At 41.3% G+C, this 22695-nt stretch overlaps 1 protein-coding gene across 1 annotated transcript; it reads left to right on the forward strand.

Moving 5' to 3' along the window:
- Positions 1-1682: 1682 nt before the first annotated feature.
- GPR37 (G protein-coupled receptor 37) lies at positions 1683-16067 on the forward strand. Its single transcript, XM_072345003.1, has 2 exons — positions 1683-2689; positions 13024-16067. The coding sequence occupies exons 1-2, from the start codon at positions 2069-2071 to the stop codon at positions 13840-13842; spliced, it is 1440 nt and encodes a 479-aa protein (XP_072201104.1). The 5' UTR covers positions 1683-2068; the 3' UTR covers positions 13843-16067.
- The last annotated feature ends 6628 nt before the right edge of the window (positions 16068-22695 follow it).

Here is a 22695-nt window from a genome sequence, read left to right on the forward strand (position 1 = left end):
TGGCCAGCAGATTGAGGGAGGTGATCCTGCCCTCAGCTCTGTGCTGGTGAGACTTCACCTGGAACACTCCCCTACCAGGACAGGCTGAGAGAGCTGGGGCTGTTCAGCCTGGAGAAGAGACTGCAGTCTCTGGGAGATTGAAAACAGCCTTTCAGTACCTAAAAGGGGGGCTCTAAGAAAGTAGAAGACAGACTTTAGCAGGGTCTGATATGATGGGACAGGGAGAAAATTATCACAAACTAAAAGGGGTAAGATTTAGACTGTATATAAGGAAAGAGTTTTTTAATAAGGGTGGTGAGGCTCTGGAACAGGTTGCCCAGTGGCGGTGGATGCCCTGTCCTTGGAGACACTCAAGGTCAGGCTGGAGGGGGCTCTAAGCAAATTGACCTAGCTGTAGGTGTCCCTGTTCATTGCAAGGAAGTTAGACTAGATTACCTTTAAGGATCCCTTCTAACTCAAAGGATTCTGTGAAATAAATTGTTAAGAAACAATCCATACAAAGAACCTTACGGGCATTACATCTTGCCTCTGCCCTGCAGAGACAAAGCAACAGCAATGTGTTCCTGATTGCATCTGGCAGGTTGGCTCTGTGTGTGTGCAGCATGTATTTTCTGTCACTGCAGACTGACATTTTCCTTTGTTGATCATTAAGACAAAAAGCCTGCAAACACACTCCTTGTGCCCGGGGTCACAACACTTGTCCACAAGAGCCCACAGCTCTGTTAGATGCACAGCCATGAAGCACAGCTCCAGCAGCTTACTGATCTAACAGAATGGCTTCAGCTCAAGGGGGGAACAAGAAAGGTTCTCAATGTGCTTCTTAGAAGAGTGTAAAACTTTTAAAGGTGGTGGGATGGAGCTGCACAGAGCTTCTTAAGGATGGAAACAAGAGACAGAGACCTTCAGGCTACTTACAGGGAAGTAAGTGCCCTGTGGCGCAGGGGTAGAAGTGCTGCTTCACTACACAGGGGGCTCGAAACCCGGGAGTTGGACTCGATGATCTCTAAGGTCCCTTCCAACTTGCACGATACTATGATACTATGATGATGATACTATGATAAGTATGTGGCATATCCAATTTTGTTTAGCTAAAAAATCGTTTGAATTTCATAAAAATAAGGGAAGCAAGAAGGAAAAACTATAAAGTTTATCAAACAGAACAAGGACAACATAAACATTAAAAAATGCTCAAAACAGGAAAATAAACTAACAAAACAAACAAACAAAAAAGCAGAGCAGCCTTCGTGGGTCCCAGAACCATCCGGGGATGCCTTCGGCGCAGTCCAGTCATAAGGGTGGTGCTTTCGGCCCCATCTTCCCTCACCGACTAAAATCGGACCCGCCGGGCGGCGCCGCGGCCGGAGTCGGAGCCGGAGCCGGAGCCGGAGCGGTCCCTCCGCACCGCCGGGCGGCGCTTGCGCACTGCGGGGCAGCCGCGCTGCTCGCCCGCCTCTCCGGCGCGCCCCCAGCCGCCGCTGCGCCGAGCCGGGCTGGGCAGAGCTGGACTGAGCAGCACCGGGCTGAGAGCGACACCGGGCTGAGCCGGGAGCGCCCCGCAGACCAACACCCCTCAGCTCCCGCACGGAGCTGCGGTCACCGCCCTCTCGCTGCAGCCGGAGGCGGGAGCATCCTGCAGGGGTCAGTCCCGGGACTGCATCTACCCCGAGCGCGTTGCTTGCCGCCGGACGGAGTTTGGCAAAGCGCTCAAACACGCTGCGCTCTGAGCGACAACCTGTTCTCTCCGGGAGGAGCCGGTGGACGCGGTCACCCGGGTATGGGCGGCGTTCCCGGGGGACCTTTCCCAGCCGAGAGCCCCGCTGCCCGCTGGAGGATGTAAATAGGCGGCAGGCGACGGGGCGGCAGCGCTCCCGCGGAAGGGCGGAGCGCCGGGGGGGGTCCTCCCGGCTCCGCACGCGCTACATTAACTCCGCGCGGCGAAGGCGGTGGCACAACTTTCGGGCACTGCCCCGGGAGGCGGCGAGAAGCTCCGCTCTGCGTGCGGGTATGTCCTCCGCCGCCAGCCCCGTCGAGCCGAAGGGCAGCGGCTGAGCCCCGCCGCCTCCCGGCCATGCGGCCGCTCCGCGCTCCCCTCGCCCTGCTTTGCCCGGTGCTGGGCGCCTGGGCCGCCTGCGCCCTGCTCCCCGTCGCCGGCTCTGCGCTGCCGGCTTCCCCGCAGCGCTCCAGCTCAGCGCCGACGCCTCTCGCCCCCCCGGGCCGCCGCGCCGCCGCCGCTGTGCCCGGGCGCGGGGCCGAGGCGGAGCCCGGGCGGCGACGGGCGCGGAGCAGCGAAAGCGGAGCCGGGGCGGCGGCGGGGAGCGGCCCCCGGTGGCTGCCGCTGAACGGCTCTGCCCGCGGCGAGAGCGCCGCCGGGGGCCGCGGCAACGGTACGGGGCGCCGAGCCCGGCTCCGGAACCCCTTCTACCCGCTGACCGAGGAGTCGTACGGCGCCTACGCCGTCATGTGCCTCTCCGTGGTGATCTTCGGCATCGGCATCATGGGCAACATGGCAGTGATGTGCATCGTCTGCCACAACTACTACATGCGGAGCATCTCCAACTCCCTGCTGGCCAACCTGGCCTTCTGGGACTTCCTCATTGTCTTCTTCTGCCTGCCTCTGGTCATCTTCCAGGAGCTTACCAAGAAGTGGCTCCTAGAGGACTTCTCCTGCAAAATCGTCCCCTACATCGAGGTAACGGCGGGGCGAGCGGATCCCGGGCAGCCCTCGTGTCGTAGCGTGGGGTCCCGTGCTCCGGGGGGCGTCCCGTGGTCAGTCAGGGTGACAGCGCCGGGATCCTCGTACCTCCGGCTGAGCGCTTCCTCTAGTGCGAGTTCTGCCAAACTTTTATCGCTCCTCGTGGTGCTGAAAAGGCGAGGAGTACTCGCAACGTTTGATTACAAGTTTTAGTCTCTCTTTCTATATTTTTTCCCCCTCTTAAAGTGAAATGATTCAGGGATTGAGTTGGGATGGTTTGGAGGGGAGTTGGATTCTTGTGCTGGAGCTGAGGGGTGAGATGGAATGGGAGCCCGAAATGCTGGCTGCCTCTGCTCTTTGCCCAAATCCTTCTGCTGAGTGTTATTCTCTAAACTGGAAGCTGAGAAGAAACTGTTGATTCACTTGTAGTACAAATACGATACTAGAGGTGTGAAAAAGGGAAGAAAAAAAGTAACCCTGTTATTAATACATAGAATATCAGTCTCCGCTATCAGCTGCCAAATGATACTTTTATGGAGGTCTTCAGATAGAGTGTGCAGCCACTACACTGCCATCACTTCTGTTCTGTGTGATGTACTCTGTTACTTGCAGTACTGGACAAAGAGTGGAGCTGTGATGTACTCGGAGGAACTGAGGCCAGTTAGTATACTGCTGCTGTGATCTGGAAAGCTCAGGGTACGCTCCATTGACCTGTGTTTGGGAAGAAATGAAGGGTGAAATACACATTTGTTGAGAATGCTGATAGGAGCTTTGGGCAGGAGCTTCTGAGTGCTCTGAATTCTGTTTGAGGGATGCTGTGTTATCCAGTAGATGAGTAGTTCCTGCTTCAGTTAAAGTGTAACCACTTATTTAAAGTAGCGGTCTAAGTTTAGTATTTCAGCACTTTCCCCTCCTTTCTCCCCCCTTCTGAGTTACCTGAGCTGAAGTGGAGCTGTCAAATGTAGCTGTAATCCTGAAGGCATCAGGCAGCTGCTGACCCCTCCTTTATTCTCTAATGTCATCTTAGTTTTCACTTTAAAGTTCCTCAGATGCCCACAGCTGAACTTTTGTTCAAGAACTGTCAGCCATCCACTGATGATGGACCAGCCCAATGGTTGGTCATTACTGGGGTCATTCTCCTCTTTTCAGAGGAAATTTAATTAAGTTGAATCTGAGGCACACAACTGAATAGAGAGAGCCTTGAGGTACCATGTCACTCCCAGAACTGTACATATTTTGTTCCTTAGTCATTAAGTATAATACACTTGTAAAGAATATTTGTCACCCTGGGAGCAGTAAGTAGAAGAAAACGCTGCTCATGCAGGGGAGTTGGACTAGATGACCTTTAAAGGTCCCTTCCAACTAATGTATTTCTATGATTCTATGATTTGACCCTGCAGAGACAGAGGTGGGAATTAGAGCCAATATCTGCCACTTTCCGAGTGCAGTTCCGACCTCATGGGTTTTACCATCAGTGCTGACACCACTGGTAACACTACAGATGTGGAGCAGACCTGTCCTCTGGGCAGCCTTGGCTCCATCAACAGTGCCATCATAGCAGCCAAATGTCAGACACTAACTTCCCCAGTGTAACATACATGGGCACGCTCATCCTGTTCTCAAGCAAAGAGAGGGAAATGAATTTTCAGCTTCTCAAGAAGGAAGTTGTAGATGGTTGCCTTCAGGGGAACTTTCCAGACCTTTGTGAAGTACTACTAGCATTGTCCTTGAGATTGACACATTTCAAGCTGTTGTCAGTGTTTTTTCTTGTTAGTTAACCCAGTGTTTTGTTCTTTTTAGTGTCTGTTTCATTTTCTGCACCTCTTGTTTCGTATGTCAGCTCTCCTCGTATGCTCACGTCTCACCCAGAGCTGTACATCCAGATGCATCATCTCCCTTTCAAACACCAAGGAGCCTTGTTGAGCCAAACCCTCTTGTACTACCCTGTACTCTAACAGCTGCACAGAACTGGGCAGTAGGGGATAGCTGATTTTTTTTTTTTTAGAGGAAGCAGTGTGGTGATCACTGCATTTTAGCATAACTCAAGCTTGCTTTGCATTATGCTCAGAAGTTTCAATTAAATAAGGAAATGTTCTTCTTGAGTGCTTAGCCTCCTGTGGCCAATTGTTCCTTTATTTGTGCTGTTCAATGGGTATCGTACAGAATTTCAACAAAACATCTGTTGCCAGTGATAACACATATGTACAAACTCTGGGGAAAATGTTTTACAACACCTTCAAGTACATTTGAATAAATAAATGTTGAGCTTCCAGAAGTGGAAGTCTTCAAAACATTTAATTTTAAAGGCAGTTTTCCCATGCTTAATAAAAAATTGCTGTGGCCAAATACCTTTAAGCCACATGATTTAAGCCGAGAGAGCTTGTGGATGTCCTGTGCCTGGAGGTGTTCAAGGCTAGGTTAGATGGGGCCCTGGGCAGCCTGGTCTAGTCCTAGATATGGAGGCTGACAACCCTGCATGTGGCAGGGGGGATTGGATCTTGTGTATCCTTGAGATCCCTTCCAACACAAGCCATTGTATGATATTTTATCACAGTTTAGTCACTTGTAACTGTTCTTTAAAACTGTGTCCTGGATCTAGTTGCATAAGGAATAATGTACACATGACCAAGGAGGAACTTGAATGAGTCAGTTGTTCTGTTCGTGGTCTTTAGGTAACGAAGATGTTTGAAGTAGATGAAGTTATCTCCACCAAGAACTTTACTGGGCTCTGATTGCGGATACTGTTCTGGTAGAGTAAATTTGAAAGCACTAACTGAGAAGAGAGGTAGAACAAGTGGGTGTCCAAAGAACAGCGAAGCTGGTGAAGGGTCAGGAACACAAATATTGTGGGCTTATTTAGTCTGGAGGAGAGGAAATCTAATTGCACTCTACAACTTCTTGAAAGGAGGTTGCAGCTAGGTGGGGGTCAGCCTCTTCTCCCAGGTAACTGTGGATAGGACGAGGAGTAACGACCTCAAGTTGCACCAGGGAAGGTTCAGGTTGGATATTAGGAAAAAAATTATTCTCTGAAAGAGTGGTGAGGTATTGGCAGGGACTGCCCAGGGAGGTGGTCGAGTCACTGTCCCTGGATGTGTTCAAGAAACGGCACTGATGGACATGGTTTAGTGAGCACAGTGGTAATGGGTTGATGGTTGGACTAGTTGATCACTAGTTGATCTTAGTTATTTTTTCCAGTTTTAATGATTCTATGATTCTAAATTTTGGCAACTACTCTACTCATAAGGATGTGTGGAGTTGTGCTTTTCCTTTACAATTTTAGTTTTTTAAGCAGTTCTTCATGTTTTGTGACTTCTTTGCAGATAGTTTGAAGTCTAGCTTTGTGTAGCCATGTCTGAAGTGATTTTCCACACAGTGTTTATTTGTAAGTTGTCATCCATATGCTTTAATCAGTGTTATTCAGAATCAAGAGGTATAGGGTAAGCAATGATACAAAAGCAGTGACTTTGGCTAATTCCCTTCCTAGAACACCTGCCAATCTGCAACCCTTTGCTGGTCCTTGTTTAAGCATACCCAGTCATTTCAGCAACTGAAGTAGAAAAAAATAGAAGTATGGAATATAGTTTCTTTTTACCTAATGCAGATTAATGCTTTACGTTTTTCTTGACTCCAAATTAACCCAGAAGTGTGGATGTAAACAAAATTAATAGTTTTACTGTGCTTCTGTACATTTCACATCTATTCAGTGTAACAGTTCTATAAAGCAGCATTTTTATTTTTTATTTTAATCCTGGAAGCTGATAGTTAAGAGGTTAAGTAATTTTCCTAAAGCCCAAAGCAGCTTGCCAAGATGACAAATGGATTGTGTCAACTGGGACTAGGAACTGTCTTTCAGGTGTTAAAAAGAAGCTTTTTCAAATGGTGTGTATTCTGATCTCAGAGGTTCTGTGAAGAACCTGGTGAGTTGGAGGGCAGTAGTTGGAAGCAGACATCACACTCTGTGTTGTCAGACTGAGACAAACTACTTATAGAAGTGTAGTGATTTAGGACAGGGGAAGAATCCAGAATAAAGGTTTGCAGAGGGTATTTTATAACTCTGTGCAGTTCTGGCAATCAATTTGTGGCATCTCTGGTTTCTGGTGGGTAACTTCCATTCCAGAAAAGCTATCACTGTTGGTATTCTGAATTGGTTGAAAGTCTAAGGATTGATTTGATTTTTATTTTTATTTTTTTTCCCCCTTCCCTGGAGCTGACCCTCTGAGGGCAGTTTTGAGGTAAGGCTTTTTCCCCTTTTTCTCTTTTATTTGCTAGAGGTGAATGAGCAGCGCAGAGGAAGAGGCCATTCTTTGCCTGTTCCAAAGCTGTCAGAAGACATCTTTGTTTTAAGTTTCCAATTTGTAATGGGAGTTTTGAAAAGCTATGTATTATCTGTTTGGTCTAAGCCATCTGTTCTGTATCCTTGCCTCTTCTTTGACTTCCTTGGACTCAGTCACTTGATCCTCCAGAAAGTCATCTAGGTCATAGATGAAGATCTGCATGGAAATTTGCAGTATCAAAGCTTCATACTGGAGGTTTTCCAGAGCAATGGCTGCATGTGTCTTTTACTGAGCAGAATACCTTCAGCACTTATCACACAATAAATATTTTTTTAAGACAGAAGTGCTAGTATATCTTTGCCCCTTAGGCATTAGCAGCACTGTGATAGCTGCTGTTCAGTCAGCCTTTCTCTCCTCTACAAACTTTGTCCTTAGGGAGTCATAAATTGTCCATAAAATTTTGCTTTTGTCTTAAATTTTGCATGTGGCATTCCAGCATAGAAATGAATTTGTGTCAGACTAGGTTTTAAATTAGGTCAGTAATATTTAAGTTACATATGGGTGGGGAGAAAAAAACAGCGTCTGCCATCCCAGCGCCACTGCCTGTAGGATGAGCATAGGGCTGTCATTTCTCCATATGATCAGATTTTTCCTGCAAAGAGGAGGCAGATTTTTAGCAGTAGCTCCATGTTGTTAATATTAGGAGTTAGCACAGATGTCCCTTGTGTAGAGAGATGAGGATGTGATCCTCAGTGGAGAACAGTGCTCTTTTCTTAAAATAATAATAATAAAAAGCAATTTTAATTTGCTTGTATGGTAGCGGGGTAGATTTCAAATAGGAAAATGGACAAAAGCAATGTGTTCTGTGATTTTTCCAGCCCTCTGGATCAGCATATGGCATAGTCTAATAGCTATTTCCAGTGCCCTGACAATCTGGTTGGCTTTTATTTTCAACAGAATTCAAGAACTGCTCACTGAAGTTAATTCTGAATATTACTCTGATATAATACCTTTCTGATATGAATGTTAAAAGTACTGGAAACAGCCATATTGTACCCCTTTTTCCATGTGTGTGGAATATCTCCATAGTAGCAGTTTCCAGTTTCTTGCTCATGATGTAACTGTCCAGTCTTAGTATTGGACTCTCTACTGCAAGTGTACAGTAGCACAAGAAAAATATTGTCAGTGCGAACTTTGTTTATTTATCTTAAGCAAAGCCGATAACTTTCCAATAGTCATCATGATGTACTGCATTAATGTACTCTAAAGCTGTGACATTTGGTTAGGATGTAGAACCAGCCATAATAAGGCTATAGACAGTAGTGACTTAGATTAAAAAAAAAGGAAATAAAAAAATTGTTTATGTGATATAACAGGAATAGGTGGGAAGAGCTTAGGGAGTGTCACCAAGAGCTGAGAAACGGCTGAGCTCGTCATGGTTATCAAACTTTTCTGCAGTTTAGCTTCTGTATTTTTAATGGGGGAATGTTTGGTTACTCATTCTGCCTTGTAGCAAAGAAAATTCAGCTTCAGCTGGTAAAACAGCCATTTCTCATAACTCTGTGGCTATCTGGCTATAACTATGTGGATCCGTAAAACTCAGCCCACACTTATTCCTCTCAGTTCTCCATCAGAAAGCATGTTCCACATTATCATGCTTTGGTTGATTCACGGTCACTCTCATTTCCTTGAGCTGCTCATGATTAGTTGATTTCCTTTCTATATATTAATTTGTCCTTCAGCTTAAGCAACTTTTCTATCTCTATGCAGACTTATTAGTAGATAACAGCAATATCACTTCTTGGACTTCACTTTGTTAGACTGAGTGACTTTTTTTTTTTTTTTCCTTTTTTTAATTAACTCACAGAATTGGTTCTTCAACTTTTTCACTCAAGTCTTGTACTCAGGATCTTTTCTGATCTTGTTTTTGTTACCTTTATCTTGTCAAACAGGTATTATTAAGAGAGAATTCAGAGTCTTGTTTGCACTGGCATTGCTCACCCTACAACACTCTTGCTGCTCCCCTGTGCAGCCGAGGCTCTGCTCCTGGGGCCAAACACTGTGGGACCACAGCCAGGAGAAGAACTAGGACAGGCCAGGGAAGGCCTGGGAACATTTTGGTAATTGTTAAAGCTCACAAAAGAGGAATATTGTAGGGATGGAGAGAACTGATGCAATTATGATGAGCATTTCATGGGTTTACTGTTGCTCTCTGTAGCCTCAGTTCCCCAAATGAGCTTTGACACAGTTGACTAACAGCTGATGAGCTAATGACTGAAGGTTTATGCAGTGTCTCAAAAGAGCACTGCTGTGCCCAGTAACATCCCTGTCAGTACTGTCAAAGGAACCAGAATATTAAGAGACTCTTGTAACAACAGTGCCTTCTTTTGTGTGTGTGCTGTGGCTGGTCCCTTACATAGCTGTCCTCTGCCTACCTCAGTGGAGGTTATTTCCCACTCACCTTCTAAGAGCAAATACACGGTTAGATATCTGGGGACCTTTTTGATACAATCTATTAAGAGAAGAATGTAAACTGATGTCACCCCAAATATTGAGAGGCTGAAGGAGAATCTTCATAGGGACTGCATGAAAATAAATCAGACAGCTAATCTGCCATCCAAAGCTGCTGAGCCTTACTCAACCTTGCCTTGCTTCATTTCCTGCCAGGTTGTTGAAATTAAGGCTGCAACTGTGTATCAGACACTCATCTGTTACAAGAAGAGCACCATTAAGTGCCATGCAACTTTACACTGTTTCAGAATTTGTTAATTTGTCCCTTTAATTTGTCCTCATCACCATTATTCTGCTATTATATCAAGGCAAAGTAACTGATAAAAAAGGGAGGCTTCTGTGGCTTCTTTCACATTTTCAGCTTAGACATAATTTTTAGTATGACTGCTATGAAGAAACACCCATAAAGTGAGACTGTATGAACATGTAGAATGTGTGCCCCAGTTTTTGCCCACATAGTAGGAAAGCAGCAGCCATTGATTTTGCTGGCTATTATTCATACACTGCAATACATAGAGAGTGAAGGGGGATAAGCAATTAGAGCCCCCTTACAATGCTGCACTGCCTTTCAACCAAGTCAGCTGGAGTGAATCCCTGTTCATCTGCTTGGGAGTGCTTTTTTCTTTGGCTGTTTGTTTTTTTGTAGGCTTTCCCATGTCATCTCTAACTCCATTAATCTACAGAAAACAGGAAAGCATTGCCTATTCCAGGGATGCACTAGCTTTTTTTAAAATCTTGCTTGATCAGTAAATCCATGGGAGAATTTTCAAAGCTGACTTCCAGTGTTCTTAGTTGTTTTCTCTTGCTCTATTTCTCTGTTTTAAGCCTCCAAGTTTCTGGTCAATTAATGTGACAGGAGCCCCGTAGGTTATGTTTGTTCATGGTAGACATGTCTTCTTTCATTAGGCCAGCCTAACAGCTACAGAGTTTAATGTCTTAGCTACTGTATAACTGCCTGTTTGTAATGGATTGCTGAAACAATGAAAGTGTGTGTGCTAGGGAGTGAGGGGAGGGGGAGGTGCTCACATTGCTGTATTAAAACAAGAGTGGAGAAGGAAAACATTACTGTACAAAAATGCAGTTTTTCTTCTGTTCTGATGATTTATTTCAATCTCCATTTCTGAGTCTCAAATATTTCCCTGTCTCCCATAATTGTTGAGTGCTCAGTCCCAGACCCTTCTGTTATTTGAGCAGGACGTACTGGTGAAAGGCTTTGCTATCATTCTATGGAAATTGAAGACTTCACACACACCCAAATGTTTTCTAAACAAAGTCACTAGTCTCGGATTTGGAAATGTGACTTTCAGAAGTGATATGTGGAAATCATCTTTCATTAGCTAACATTAGCACTGTTTTTAAAGATTTCCCTATAGCTGTGATTTTTCTATAGCTGTTTATATTTATTTATTTTTGTTGGTATTTACCAAGCTTTCTTTGAACACTGTCCAACAGTTTGACTCCCTATATTAATAGATTTGCTCGTTAAAAATATTTACGGTACTGTTTAGTCACTATCCATTATTCCTGATGTTGAAGGTTAGTTAATAAGGTATCATATCTTCATTTCATCTTCTAGGAAGCTGCTTCAAAGAATTATGCAACTAAGGCAATGCTTGGCAGTTCAGATCCCAAGTTCCTAATATTTTTCACTGGTGTTCAATTATAGAAATATTACACTTCTAGAAATTAACAATGCCTTCATATAATTGTATGTAATTGTACTACCTATCTCTGCAAAACTTTTTGCAAGAGATGCATAAATAAGAATGCAATGGCAAACAAGACACTGACAAGAAGTCAGTGTACTTTTGAACCCAACATGAAATTTAAATATGTCATTATACATCAAATTTGAGTAAGCAGACATTATGGTGAACATCTTAATATTACCCTAGATTTCCCAGTTAATTGCACAGACATGTGGCTTACTCATGATAAAGATAAGTGTTCTTTAAATTTATTAGGAATATTATTTTAACAGTCTCTTTTCTTTTGCTACAACACATTTCCAGCAGAACAGAAGCACACAAACCCAAGAAAATAAATGAATTAGAATGCAACAGAGCACCTAATCCTTCTCTGATTGAAGTTAATGGGAGTTCTGCTTTGAATTTGAACTGAAGTTGAATTTATTCAAAACAGGATTAGGCCAAAATGTATATAGTCTTCTTGCAAATTTGTTTTCAGGAAATTTAATTATAAACAGGATAGAATGATAGGAAATTGTATTTCATGATAGTTCAAATTTCTATTTATACATAGAATTATGGTTACTAAAGCTAGAGCATGCTCATTGCTCTCTACTTGCTCCTTATATAATTGAGACCTCCGTTGAATTCACCTTTAAATAATACACACAATGGAACTTGTGCCATTTCTCCTGGTTTGCAGTATACTGTTGCACAGGATGTCTCCTATGAAATTATGCCTAGTTTTTTCTGAGACATTTTTTCTACATTAAATATTGAATGTAGATTATTAAAGCTTAACTATTATAGTCAAGATTTTTTTTTTTTATTATTATTATTTTTTTTTTTCCCTCACAGTCTTTGGAAGTCTGAAGATTTCCATGTAGTCTTTTTGAACTTGCAGCCCAGGATGTCTTTATAAGTCCACATCCCATCAAAATTTCACTTAAAAACCAAGTCCACAACAGCAGTTGTTGAGCTCTTCTCCATTCAGTGGATGCTTACTCCACAGTGTTCCTTAATTTTAAAGATTTTTAAGATTTTGACATTATGATCCCCCACCTGCTCATTGAATGTGTTACTGGGTGTAACTGAATTTCTGCTGAAGTAGGACTCTCCCATCTTTCTCTTTTTGACTTCAGTTCCAATCCTTATATTGGAACTGATCTTTCAGAAAACTATTCGTCAGGAAAATGGGGGAAGGAAGGTTTCTGTTTTTTTGCTTGTTTTTTTTTTTTGTTTTGTTTTTTTGTTTTGTTTTGTTTTTTTTTTTATATTGGTGAATTCCGCGATGTTCATGTCACTGAGTTGTATGAGTGCTGGCATGGACCTCCAGAACAGCATAATAAGAAGCTGAAATAATTATCTGTAGACAGAACAACAGAAGGATGTACTCTTTGAAAAGCATGTGGAATGGTAGCTCAGCAAATGCTGGAAGCTAAGTTCGAAGGTCTACCTGTGGTGCTTCTTTTAATAGTGCTCAACTGTTTCCTACATCAGTAGCCCAAAACTAAGTTTTGCTTTGCTTTTGTCAGTCAAAGAACTAGACTTAATTGGTGCTTCATGTTGCATATTGAACTCTGTTTAACTGTGAAAGCATACACACTCTTTTTTTACCACTCATAAGTGGTAAAAAAAAAAAACAAAAAAACAATGTACAATTTTCCCCTGAGCAAATTCAGGACTTCATCTTCCATCTTCAAGAAGACTGTCATTGTTAGTGGACCAGGTGGATTCTGAAAGAGACAAAGTTTGCCCTCTCTCTAAAGAATGATGGACTGTAGCCTTGTAGCTGTTCTTTTTATTCCTTTTTCAGGCAGCACTTGTTTTAACTGCATTTCCCTTTTTTCCTTTGCAGGTGGCCTCCCTCGGAGTTACCACATTCACACTTTGTGCCCTCTGCATCGACCGGTTCCGTGCTGCCACCAACGTGCAGATGTACTATGAGATGATTGAGAACTGCACCTCGACGACAGCCAAACTGGCTGTCATTTGGGTGGGGGCCCTGCTACTGGCACTGCCAGAGGTAGTGTTGCGTCAGCTGATCAAGGAGGACCCCGAGTACAGCGGCAGCCCACCCGGGGAGCGCTGTGTGGTGAAGATTTCCACCACGCTGCCTGACACCATCTATGTGCTGGCTCTGACGTACGATGGGGCAAGGCTCTGGTGGTATTTTGGCTGCTATTTTTGTTTGCCAACTCTTTTCACTATTACTTGCTCCCTGGTAACAGCAAGGAAAATCAGGAGGGCAGAAAAGGCTTGCACAAGAGGGAACAAGCGACAAATTCAGCTTGAAAGTCAGATGAACTGCACAGTGGTAGCTTTGACCATTTTATATGGGTTTTGCATAATTCCTGAAAACATCTGCAACATCGTGACTGCCTACATGGCCACAGGGGTCTCTCGCCAGACTATGGATCTTCTCCATCTTATTAGCCAGTTCCTCTTGTTCTTTAAATCCTGTGTTACACCAGTACTCCTTTTCTGTCTCTGTAAACCTTTTAGCCGGGCCTTTATGGAGTGTTGCTGTTGCTGCTGTGATGAATGCATTCAGAAATCTTCAACAGTGACAAGCGATGACAACGACAATGAGTACACCACAGAGCTGGAGCTCTCCCCTTTTAGCACCATCCGCCGCGAAATGTCTACTTTTGCCTCTGTGGGGACTCACTGTTAATCAACTTTAGGACTTCACTTCTTTTTTAATCTTTTTTTTTTTTTTTTCTTTCTTCTTTCTTTTCTTCCCTGAAACTTCATATTTTTCTATCTGAAGGGACTATTGAAAACTACTCTGGAAACCAATCTGCATAGTAACAGTCATGCTCTGCAATATAATTTGTCTCGTTATTAAAATGAAAGAAAGGGAGTGAAGGAGAGCTTAGTACTTGGTTTTAAATCATGATATTTTGTACGGTGCTAGGATTTCATTATCTGGGGGGAAGGATCTGTGTCTGTCCACTTTTATTTAATTTCATAATTGTTTTGATAATCACTGTAAAATGATTATATAGACATTGTGGGTTTTGCAGGATGTTTAATGTAAAAGATGTGGTGGAGAGTATTTGAAGGTGGTTTTAATCTAATTACTGTACACTATTGTGAGAGAGCTTGGACTTTGAAAAATTTATAAAGTAGCATAAAAATAAATGAGGTTTTATTCTTTAACTTCCTTGTCAATCTGCATTCAACAAGGATCACTTCTAGTATTAAATTCCTTTAATAAGTACAGTATCTTTACTTTGCATAAAATAATTTAAATGGTCTTATTTAATTTGCTATTCATGTACTTATGCTTGGAGACTATAATTAGAGTGTTTAAGGAAGATGGTTATAACAGCATTAGATTTACATGAGTGGATTTTTAACACATATTATAAAGATCCAATGTGCCTCATTGACACTTTCCTTCTGGACCTGAGTTATTTTGTACTTCATAAGAAGGAAGATCTCCTTTCTTGCTAAATTTTGTCTTGTGTGGTTTCAAAATCAAATTTCTTTCTGATTTGTTACTGGTTTTACATTGAGGTGATGTCCTCAGTCCCTGTGTATATACCTTCTGCTGGTTGCAGTGAGTCCCGCTGCAGAAGGAAGGCATTCTTTTGCCAGAGGTTTGCTGGCAATAAATGTGAGGGACTGAAAAATGTGGAGAGTGGATTTCTTCTTTAAATAAAAAACGAAAGAAAGAATACAAAAGACAGAAAGGGAAAAAAAGAGATACAAACACACTTGGGCATTTGGGGATTGACCCAGAGCCCATTGCAGTCAGTGCAAAGCTTTCCAAACATTTCTGAGGGCTTTGGATCAGAGTGGCATCTCCTATTTACTCTGGGATATGGGGCATGAATTTTAATTGCCGGGTTGTGTATACGGGTTATAAATCATGTTGTTCTCACAGAGACTGCCATTCACCAGCAACTCACAGTGCTGAAGCTGTTCTTGAGATCCACAGAATGTTTTGTGATGGTATCTTGCTGTCCACAGGCTTATTAAAATGGGTATATGTCAATACTGCAAGCAACAGCATGGTGTAGTAAAATCTGAGGTCATTATGAGCAAGCTGGATTGGAGACAGGAAAGAGCCCATCCATATCAACATAATTTGTTTACCCCACTTCTTGGCTGAAGTAAGCAGACTGCTCTGGGCAAGCAAGTTGCCTCATATATACCCTGGGTAGTGGGCTGAAGTGTAGGCACATGCTAAGGAACAGAATTCGTTATCTTATATTTTAGTACTAACTAAATAAATAATGCACTTGCAACAGTGCTTGTTGTAGTAAATTCACAGGCACTTGTACTCTGAAATTAACAGAAAGAGATGCAGTCTTTGTGACACCTGCCTCTTTGTTAAGGAACTTGTAACTTTTGGAAAAGAGTCTACTTTTATTTTCTTTGTAGATTCTGGATTTTATGTGTTCAGTCTTTGTATCTGCTTGGCAAGCAGTATTGCCTCTTTTTCGTCACTGTTTTAACCTATAAAACATTCAAGCAAGAAGCAGGAACCTCTGAACCTGAATATAAATGCACTTGAGTATCTCATTTTTGAATTAAGCTTTAGCAGAAGCAGTTTGATTTGAGCGAGGCCTAAATTGACATATATGATTCTGTTTAGGACTTGCTATGATATGTAAGTTTTCAAACTTATTTTGTAAGGATGTCAATCACTTTTTAGGACAGGGGAACAGTCCCTTCTTTCTAAACTTCCCATTGACTCACCTTGCTGGTTACATTCAATACACTGTGAAATGTATCAAAGAGAAAAGTTAAAAACTGAAATCTCTTCACTGTGGTGCCTGTCTCCTCAGATACATTTTCCCATCTCTGCAATTTGATTTGTACTATTCTTTTTTAGGTGCCAGTATTTGTAAAGAATGGGAATAAAACTCCCTCTTTGTTTCTCTGTCATGTTGCTTGCGCTCAGTTGTTTCTTTTCAGTCACAGTATGAACATTGTGGTTCAAGGATTTCAGAAAAGAAGAGCAAAATATGAAGAAACACTTTTTTTTTTTTTCTTTTTTTTTTTTTTTTTTTTCCTTTTTTTTCCCTACAGAAATAGATACAGAAATTTCTTTGGAATATTACATTGTAATGTTTTGCTTAATGCAAGGCTACAGTGGAGCAGAAGTCTCCAGCAACCTTGGGCACGAGGTGCCTGCCTCCTTCTGTCCAGCCTGCAGTGTGTGATATCTACTGGTGTTGTCCACCTGTATCTCTTAGTGTTGCAGTGCTTCTCCATTTAAACATTTCCTCAATGTGAGGGGGAAAAATCAGGGGGAAAAAAAAAAAAAATGTGGTTCTAAATGTCACCACAGAATGTAATACTTGGAGATCAGTAATGCTGTGGTTGGGAATAAACCCTCCTGGTAGTGTAGCGGAGTGTTCTGCAGCCTTATATTCAGTGGGGCTTCTTTGTATCCAGTGTAATCTTGTCTCTTCTGCTTCTGAAAGACCTTTCTGACAGCTATTTGTTTCCCAAATCTGTTAAACTAATCTCACATTAGCAGGTTTGCATTGTTGCAGCCTGAGACAGTGGTTCTGACAGGGGCATGGCTTGTTAATGCATTAAATGTCATGATAAAAGATTGCTTTTGTTAAAGATGGGCCTTTTTTAAAAGATGGAGTACTGCACTCTTATTTTATTTTATTTTATTTTATTTTATTTTATTTTATTTTATTTTATTTTATTTTATTTTATTTTATTATTTTATTTTATTTTATTTTATTTTATTTTATTTTATTTTATTTTATTTTATTTTATTTTATTTTTTCCTTCTGGAGACACTGTTGTGCTGAACATTTGCATTTCTCTGGTGTTTGCTTTTCCTACCTTTTAATATTCTTAGGAGCCATTTCTGTCTGTTTCAAATCTAGATCTGTAAAGCATTTGTCTATTAACATGGGAGCATCTGGTAGACTGATGAATGGAAGTTTGGAACTTTTTATAGCAAGAATTTGATTATTTTACTTTAAACAGAGAAGCATGCGGGGATGGTGACCAGCATAAAAGAAGCACAATTGAATGAATAATTAGATTGTGAGATTAAAAAAGTCTTATACTTCTCAGATATTGATGGGTTAATACCTATCACCCCATCTCTGATCACATAAAGAAATAAAGAAATGTACTACCCTAATAAGAGCTCCAGTATCTCCAGTGAATTTAGTTTTCATGACATGCATCAAAAATGTGATCTGTGTGCAGGCCAAAACCATAGAGATCGTGTATTATTGAAAAATATCGCTCAGTTAGAAGAAATCTTGTATTTCACTCCTTCCATGATAAATTCCTGCATCCATCCAGAAATAGCTCCTTCATCAAAGTATGACTTTTTCAGCTTCAGTCGTGTCACTGGAGCCCACATGTAAGCTTCCACAGTTGCTGTGCCAGCAGCTCTGAAAACGGCTCCAAAGGACAGTATGGAAGTTCAAAGGGTGTTATCGTACATATCTTCATAAGATACTTCACAGTGTTAGGATAAATGGTACAACTGTCGTACTAATCTTATAGACCTGAGAGGCAAACTAGACTCTGTGATGGAATTGTCCATTTCAGGACTAGTAGGAGTAATCACCATGGGTTATCTTAGCAAAAGGAAGTCCAGTAACTTGCCATATGCATTTCTCTCTTGCCCAGCTCTTTTTGTCCACTTACTGATGTCTAAGGGACCTTTTATCAGAAAAGAGTATTTTCTAGGTTGTGTGGCAACATGCTTGAAGGTTAAGTCAGTCAGTGCTGACCAGAAGCCTGCATACATGTCTCTGAGGCTCTAGGTTACAATTCTGTTTTGGAGAGACTATAGCAAATATGGATGAGTTTGTGTATTACCTTTATTCTGGAGGATTAAGCTATGAGGCCAGCTGCCTGTAGGAAGCTGGCTCACCTCAGATCATTATGAACCTAGACCTAATGATCTGCCCAAATTACAAAGGGAAACTGGGACCTTACAGTAGAACTTCCATGTCACAGAACTGTAGAATAGCTTGGGCTGGAAGGCACCTCAAAGATCATCAGGTTCCAACTCCATGCTACAGGCAAGACTGCCAGCTGCTAAATCAAGTACTAGATCAGGTTTCTCAGGACCCCTTCTAACCTGGCCTTTAACACTTCCAAGAATGGGGGGCATCCACAAACTCTCCGTGCAGCCTGTTCCAGCACCTCACCACTCTCTCTGTGAAGAACCTCCCCTTAACACCTAATCTAAGTCTTCCCTCCTTTAAATTATAAGTATTTCCTCTTGTCTTATCACCCATGTAAAAAGTTGATTTCCCTTATTCTTATGAACTCCCTTTAAATACAAGCTTAAGTCTTCACCTTGAGAATATCCTTCTTTTGCAGGCTGGAAACCCAGTAAGTGATGAGTAATGACCATTTTCCTTAATAGCTTTGAAAAAAGTGATAAGAAAGAAAGCTTTAACAGGCATTTTCTGTGACAGTACCTCTTTTCTTTCATTTTTTCTTTTCTTATTTCCAACCATTTTCTTTCCCTGTGAAGTTCAGTTCAGCCAAAGTCAATGAGCAGATGATGTGAATTAAAACTGTCTCCTACATGCACTTTATCATGCTTCGGGAACTTTAGTATCTCACTACTGTTTTGATGGAGTCATTTAACACCTATGTTTAGCAGGTGCTAAATGTCAAACTTTCAAAAGCTTAGTATATTTTGTAGTGAATAAGAAAGGATGAAAAACACATGGACTGAGATGCTCCAATATATATATGGAAATACTGACCCATGTAGAGGACTAGAAGTTCACCAACATATGAGGCAGAGAAATAGAACCATGTCTTATGTTGAACCCCTGCAATCCAGGCAATTTACTTACACTGAAAAAATTTTAGTATTATCAGTGTTCGGCTGTCACAAAATGAGAAGAAAGGCTCCCTGGCATTTTCAATGTGGCAGTATCATGATTGTCCATAGCAATACTGAGAGCCTGTGTCATGTCTCCTGCTTGTGATACACTCTCAACACTGTCTCATGTAGAATGCCAATATCCACACCTTTAGCTTGGAGTTATCCCAGCCTCTTCCAAGGCTGAGGCCAGATTTCTGCCCTTGTGTACTTTTGTTCCAATTCAGATTTTTATTGAAAAGTAGAAGGTATTATTACAGATATCTGGCCTGTCAGAGTGACAGAGCTCTCAATTAGAGTGTTTAACAAAAGCACTAGTGTAAACCTTATTAATTAAGATAGCTGTAAGGAAGGCTTTTATTCTGCTTCTCAACTTTTTATTTTTCATCTTTAATTTTTGGGATTAGAAAAGTAAACTTTATGTGTGTGTGTGTGTGTGTGTGTATCTGTGTGTGAAGCAAAATACAAGAAACCCATGAGAACTTCTATCTGGTTCAAGAAATTCCCTTCATGACTTATGTCAAACATCTTCCTATATGTCCCCATTGAACTTAGCCCATTGTCCTCTGAGAGAGGAAATAAACACTTAGATTATAATCATGTTGATGACTAACTTAATCTTGAAACAATTAATATAAATGATCTTCGAAGGCTGGGATGTAAAGCAGGCTTGCCATCCCAATCTTTTTAAAGAGATGCAAGGTTTGTATATATCAACAACAGTTTATGGCTAATTTTCATAACAACTATGAGGGATTCCAGAATGTGTATAGCCTGAATAAAATGATCTAATAGCAGCTGGATCTGTGGTAATCCTTACTGAAGACAGTACAACTATTTATGTGAAGAAAGAAATAGATTTTAGCCTGTTAACTATTACACTAGAGGACTACATTCTTTCCTGAGACATAAATCCAATTTGATTTAATATGCATATGTGCTCTAGGAAAAATATATTTGGTATTTTAAATGTAGTACAGGGGACACAATAACACAAGAAAGAAGATAGATAGCCATCTGTAACTGTAGCTGGCTTATACACTCCACATTTTTTCTCCTAAACTCTTTCCTTCCTATTTTGAAACAATTTCTGCTGACTGTTCTTATCTTTCCTCTCAATGTCTTATTCCATTCACTAACTCTCCCTTGAGCAAAGGAAAATCGTCTTTTGTTTTCCTTATGATCAGTTCTTTAAAACTGAGCTTGTAAGTCTCATTCATTTTGCACAACTTAACTTATCCACTGGGAAACTTGAAGGTGAATAGTCCTTCTCCCCGTGGAAACTATTTACAAATAAGGAAGCTGAATTCCTTCCTTCTGTAAGTAAGCAGAACAGAAAGAAATCTCATACATTATATGAGACCTGTGCAGAATATGAGCAATAAAGCATGCATTTCTGGCTTAAATCTTGCTTACTTACGTGTAAACGATGGGGCTCAGCCAAAAATCTAGCTGTAGATGTCCCTGTTCATCGTAGGAGTGTAGGACTAGATGACCTTTAAAAGTCCCTTCCAAACAAATGATTCAATGTTTCTAACATAAAATTGCACTGTCCCTTTGGAAAACACAGGATGTTCCCACATGAGGTAATGCTATCTTTATTTCACATTGTGATTCTTTACTGATTTTCTATTTTAATCTATAAAGCATCCTCTTGCAGGCAATTAGATGGCTTGATGACCTCCAAGTAAACCATTTCACATTCAGGGCTTTGTTTTACAGATAGCAGTCATGACCTTAGATTAAGATTTGGATGATTAATCTGAGTGTTGTTGATCTATGTATGATACGAGCTATACCTACGTATGGATGACACTGTTTGAAACTGCATCTCCAAGTAAAAAGGACAACAATCATGATGGCAGTGCCACCAAATAATGACACTGGCAGTGCAGCTGCATCCAGCCTCCTGGTACTTGGTGACAGTGCATCTGACTCTGCCAAGTGCCAGGGTCAGTTAATAAGAGGCCAGCAACAAACCATTTTTAAAAAGGTTTAAGTGAAACCTCTTCGACCATTAATTCCTCTTTAAAACATTCTTGTTTCATATGGAGTAATTTTTCTGTAAAACATCATTGTTTCATAGGGAGAAAGACTTACCATCAGCTCCTGACAATAGAAAAGTCAGAAAATAAAGCAGGAGGTAGAAGAAACAGAGGCTCAGGTGAGGATTGCCTTGACTACTGCCTTTTGAGTTGGAATTCTCTGATAGTAACATTTTCTCAGCTTGCTAGGGTTAAAGCAGATTGAACCCTTGACTCAGATATAGACTTGTATATTGCTGTCAAGTAATGGAACCCTGATAATGGATCACCAAAACCCCAGGGAGAGCAGTGTGCATTTTTGCCCAAACACACAGACCTGTTCAAGCAGCAAATCCATCCTAATAATGCATAGAGAGCACAAAGGTTAGCTTTCTTTTCCTGATGTCTCACTTGGTGATGAAATGGTTAACAATGTTAGCATTCACTCTAACAGAACTGGGTTTCAGATGAATAGGGGCAGTTTGTGCCTTCTCAGAGCCTGTTTCAGGCTCATCCCTGCACAAGGCAGTACTTTATGCTGAGATACCGAAGGTTCCACCGCCTGCAGGGCTGGACTTTATTTTCTTTTATTTTTCTTTTATTTTCTTTTATTTATTTATTTATTATTTGTAACTAAGGGAGGAAAATTTTTCCATAACTTCTTGAGATTTGAGGACTTTTTTTTGGACACTTTCTTCCTCCTGGGGTACTCTAGCCACATAAATCAACACTTGCAAATATGTTTATGTTTGCAGGTACACTCAGAAGAAACTACATAAATTTGAAGACTACAAATTGTAGAAAGAAATGCAAAATTTTGGGTTTACATTGAATTTGCCAGAATGTGATCAGCCAAGAGAAAACACACCCCAGATCTGCCTCTTTCTAATTTCAATGTATCACTACTCATTTGTAAAATAATAACAGTCAAATCATAAAGTTGTTGCTTAAGATTTCATAAAATTATTATTCTTCCTTTCTGCTTGTTTTCATTGCCTTTCCCGCTTCTTTCATTTTCTTCATCTCCTTTCTCTTGTCACCTGCAGAATTTTAATAGTCTGTTCTATCATGTCTACACCTCACAATGACTCTGGCTTTATCAGAGCTTGATTTCAGTGAGTAAACAATGATTTGAAGAAGCCAACAAACACTTCCGACTCACTTTAGCTTAGTGTATATGTGGTGTGATTCCTAACTGAAAATAACTCAAGCCAAAAGACAAAAAAACAAAGCAACCTGCCATTTGACTATCAGAAACTGGAAAATAGTAAAAGGAGCTCTACTGTGGACTTCTCTGCTTCCTTCCAGCATCAAGTGTCAAAAATCTGCTTTGTGATGGAGTTGTCAAAAGCACAGATGGGAAACCACTGGAACTAATCTTGAACAGAGTAAAAATCAAACTCTAATGTATTTTAAATGGAATATTCTGTGTTCAGCAAAATAGCATTTGGAACAGCAAGGTCTGATTCATGAGAATGTAAGTGACCTGCTTTGCCCCATGCTCATGGCAGCCTGTCAAGCTTTGGGTCCCACTGGAGGAGAAAAACTATTCTGTTGATTCTGGCAACTAAGACAAATATTAGTGTCAACATCTAAGTATTAAAAGGTGAGATTCTTTATGGGTAAAATTCCACCTTGGAGCATTCCCAGCAGTCAC

Source organism: Excalfactoria chinensis, chromosome 1 (assembly GCF_039878825.1).
Source record: "Excalfactoria chinensis isolate bCotChi1 chromosome 1, bCotChi1.hap2, whole genome shotgun sequence".
Classification (NCBI taxonomy): domain Eukaryota; kingdom Metazoa; phylum Chordata; class Aves; order Galliformes; family Phasianidae; genus Excalfactoria; species Excalfactoria chinensis.

What these genes read in the sequence shown, in the direction of transcription:
- GPR37 (XM_072345003.1), top strand. Translation starts at nt 2,069, where the DNA reads ATGCGGCCGCTCCGCGCTCCCCTCGCCCTGCTTTGCCCGGTGCTGGGC. An exon ending in AAATCGTCCCCTACATCGAG is followed by an intron (nt 2,690 to 13,023) that starts GTAACGGCGGGG and finishes TTTCCTTTGCAG; the next exon opens with GTGGCCTCCCTCGGAGTTAC.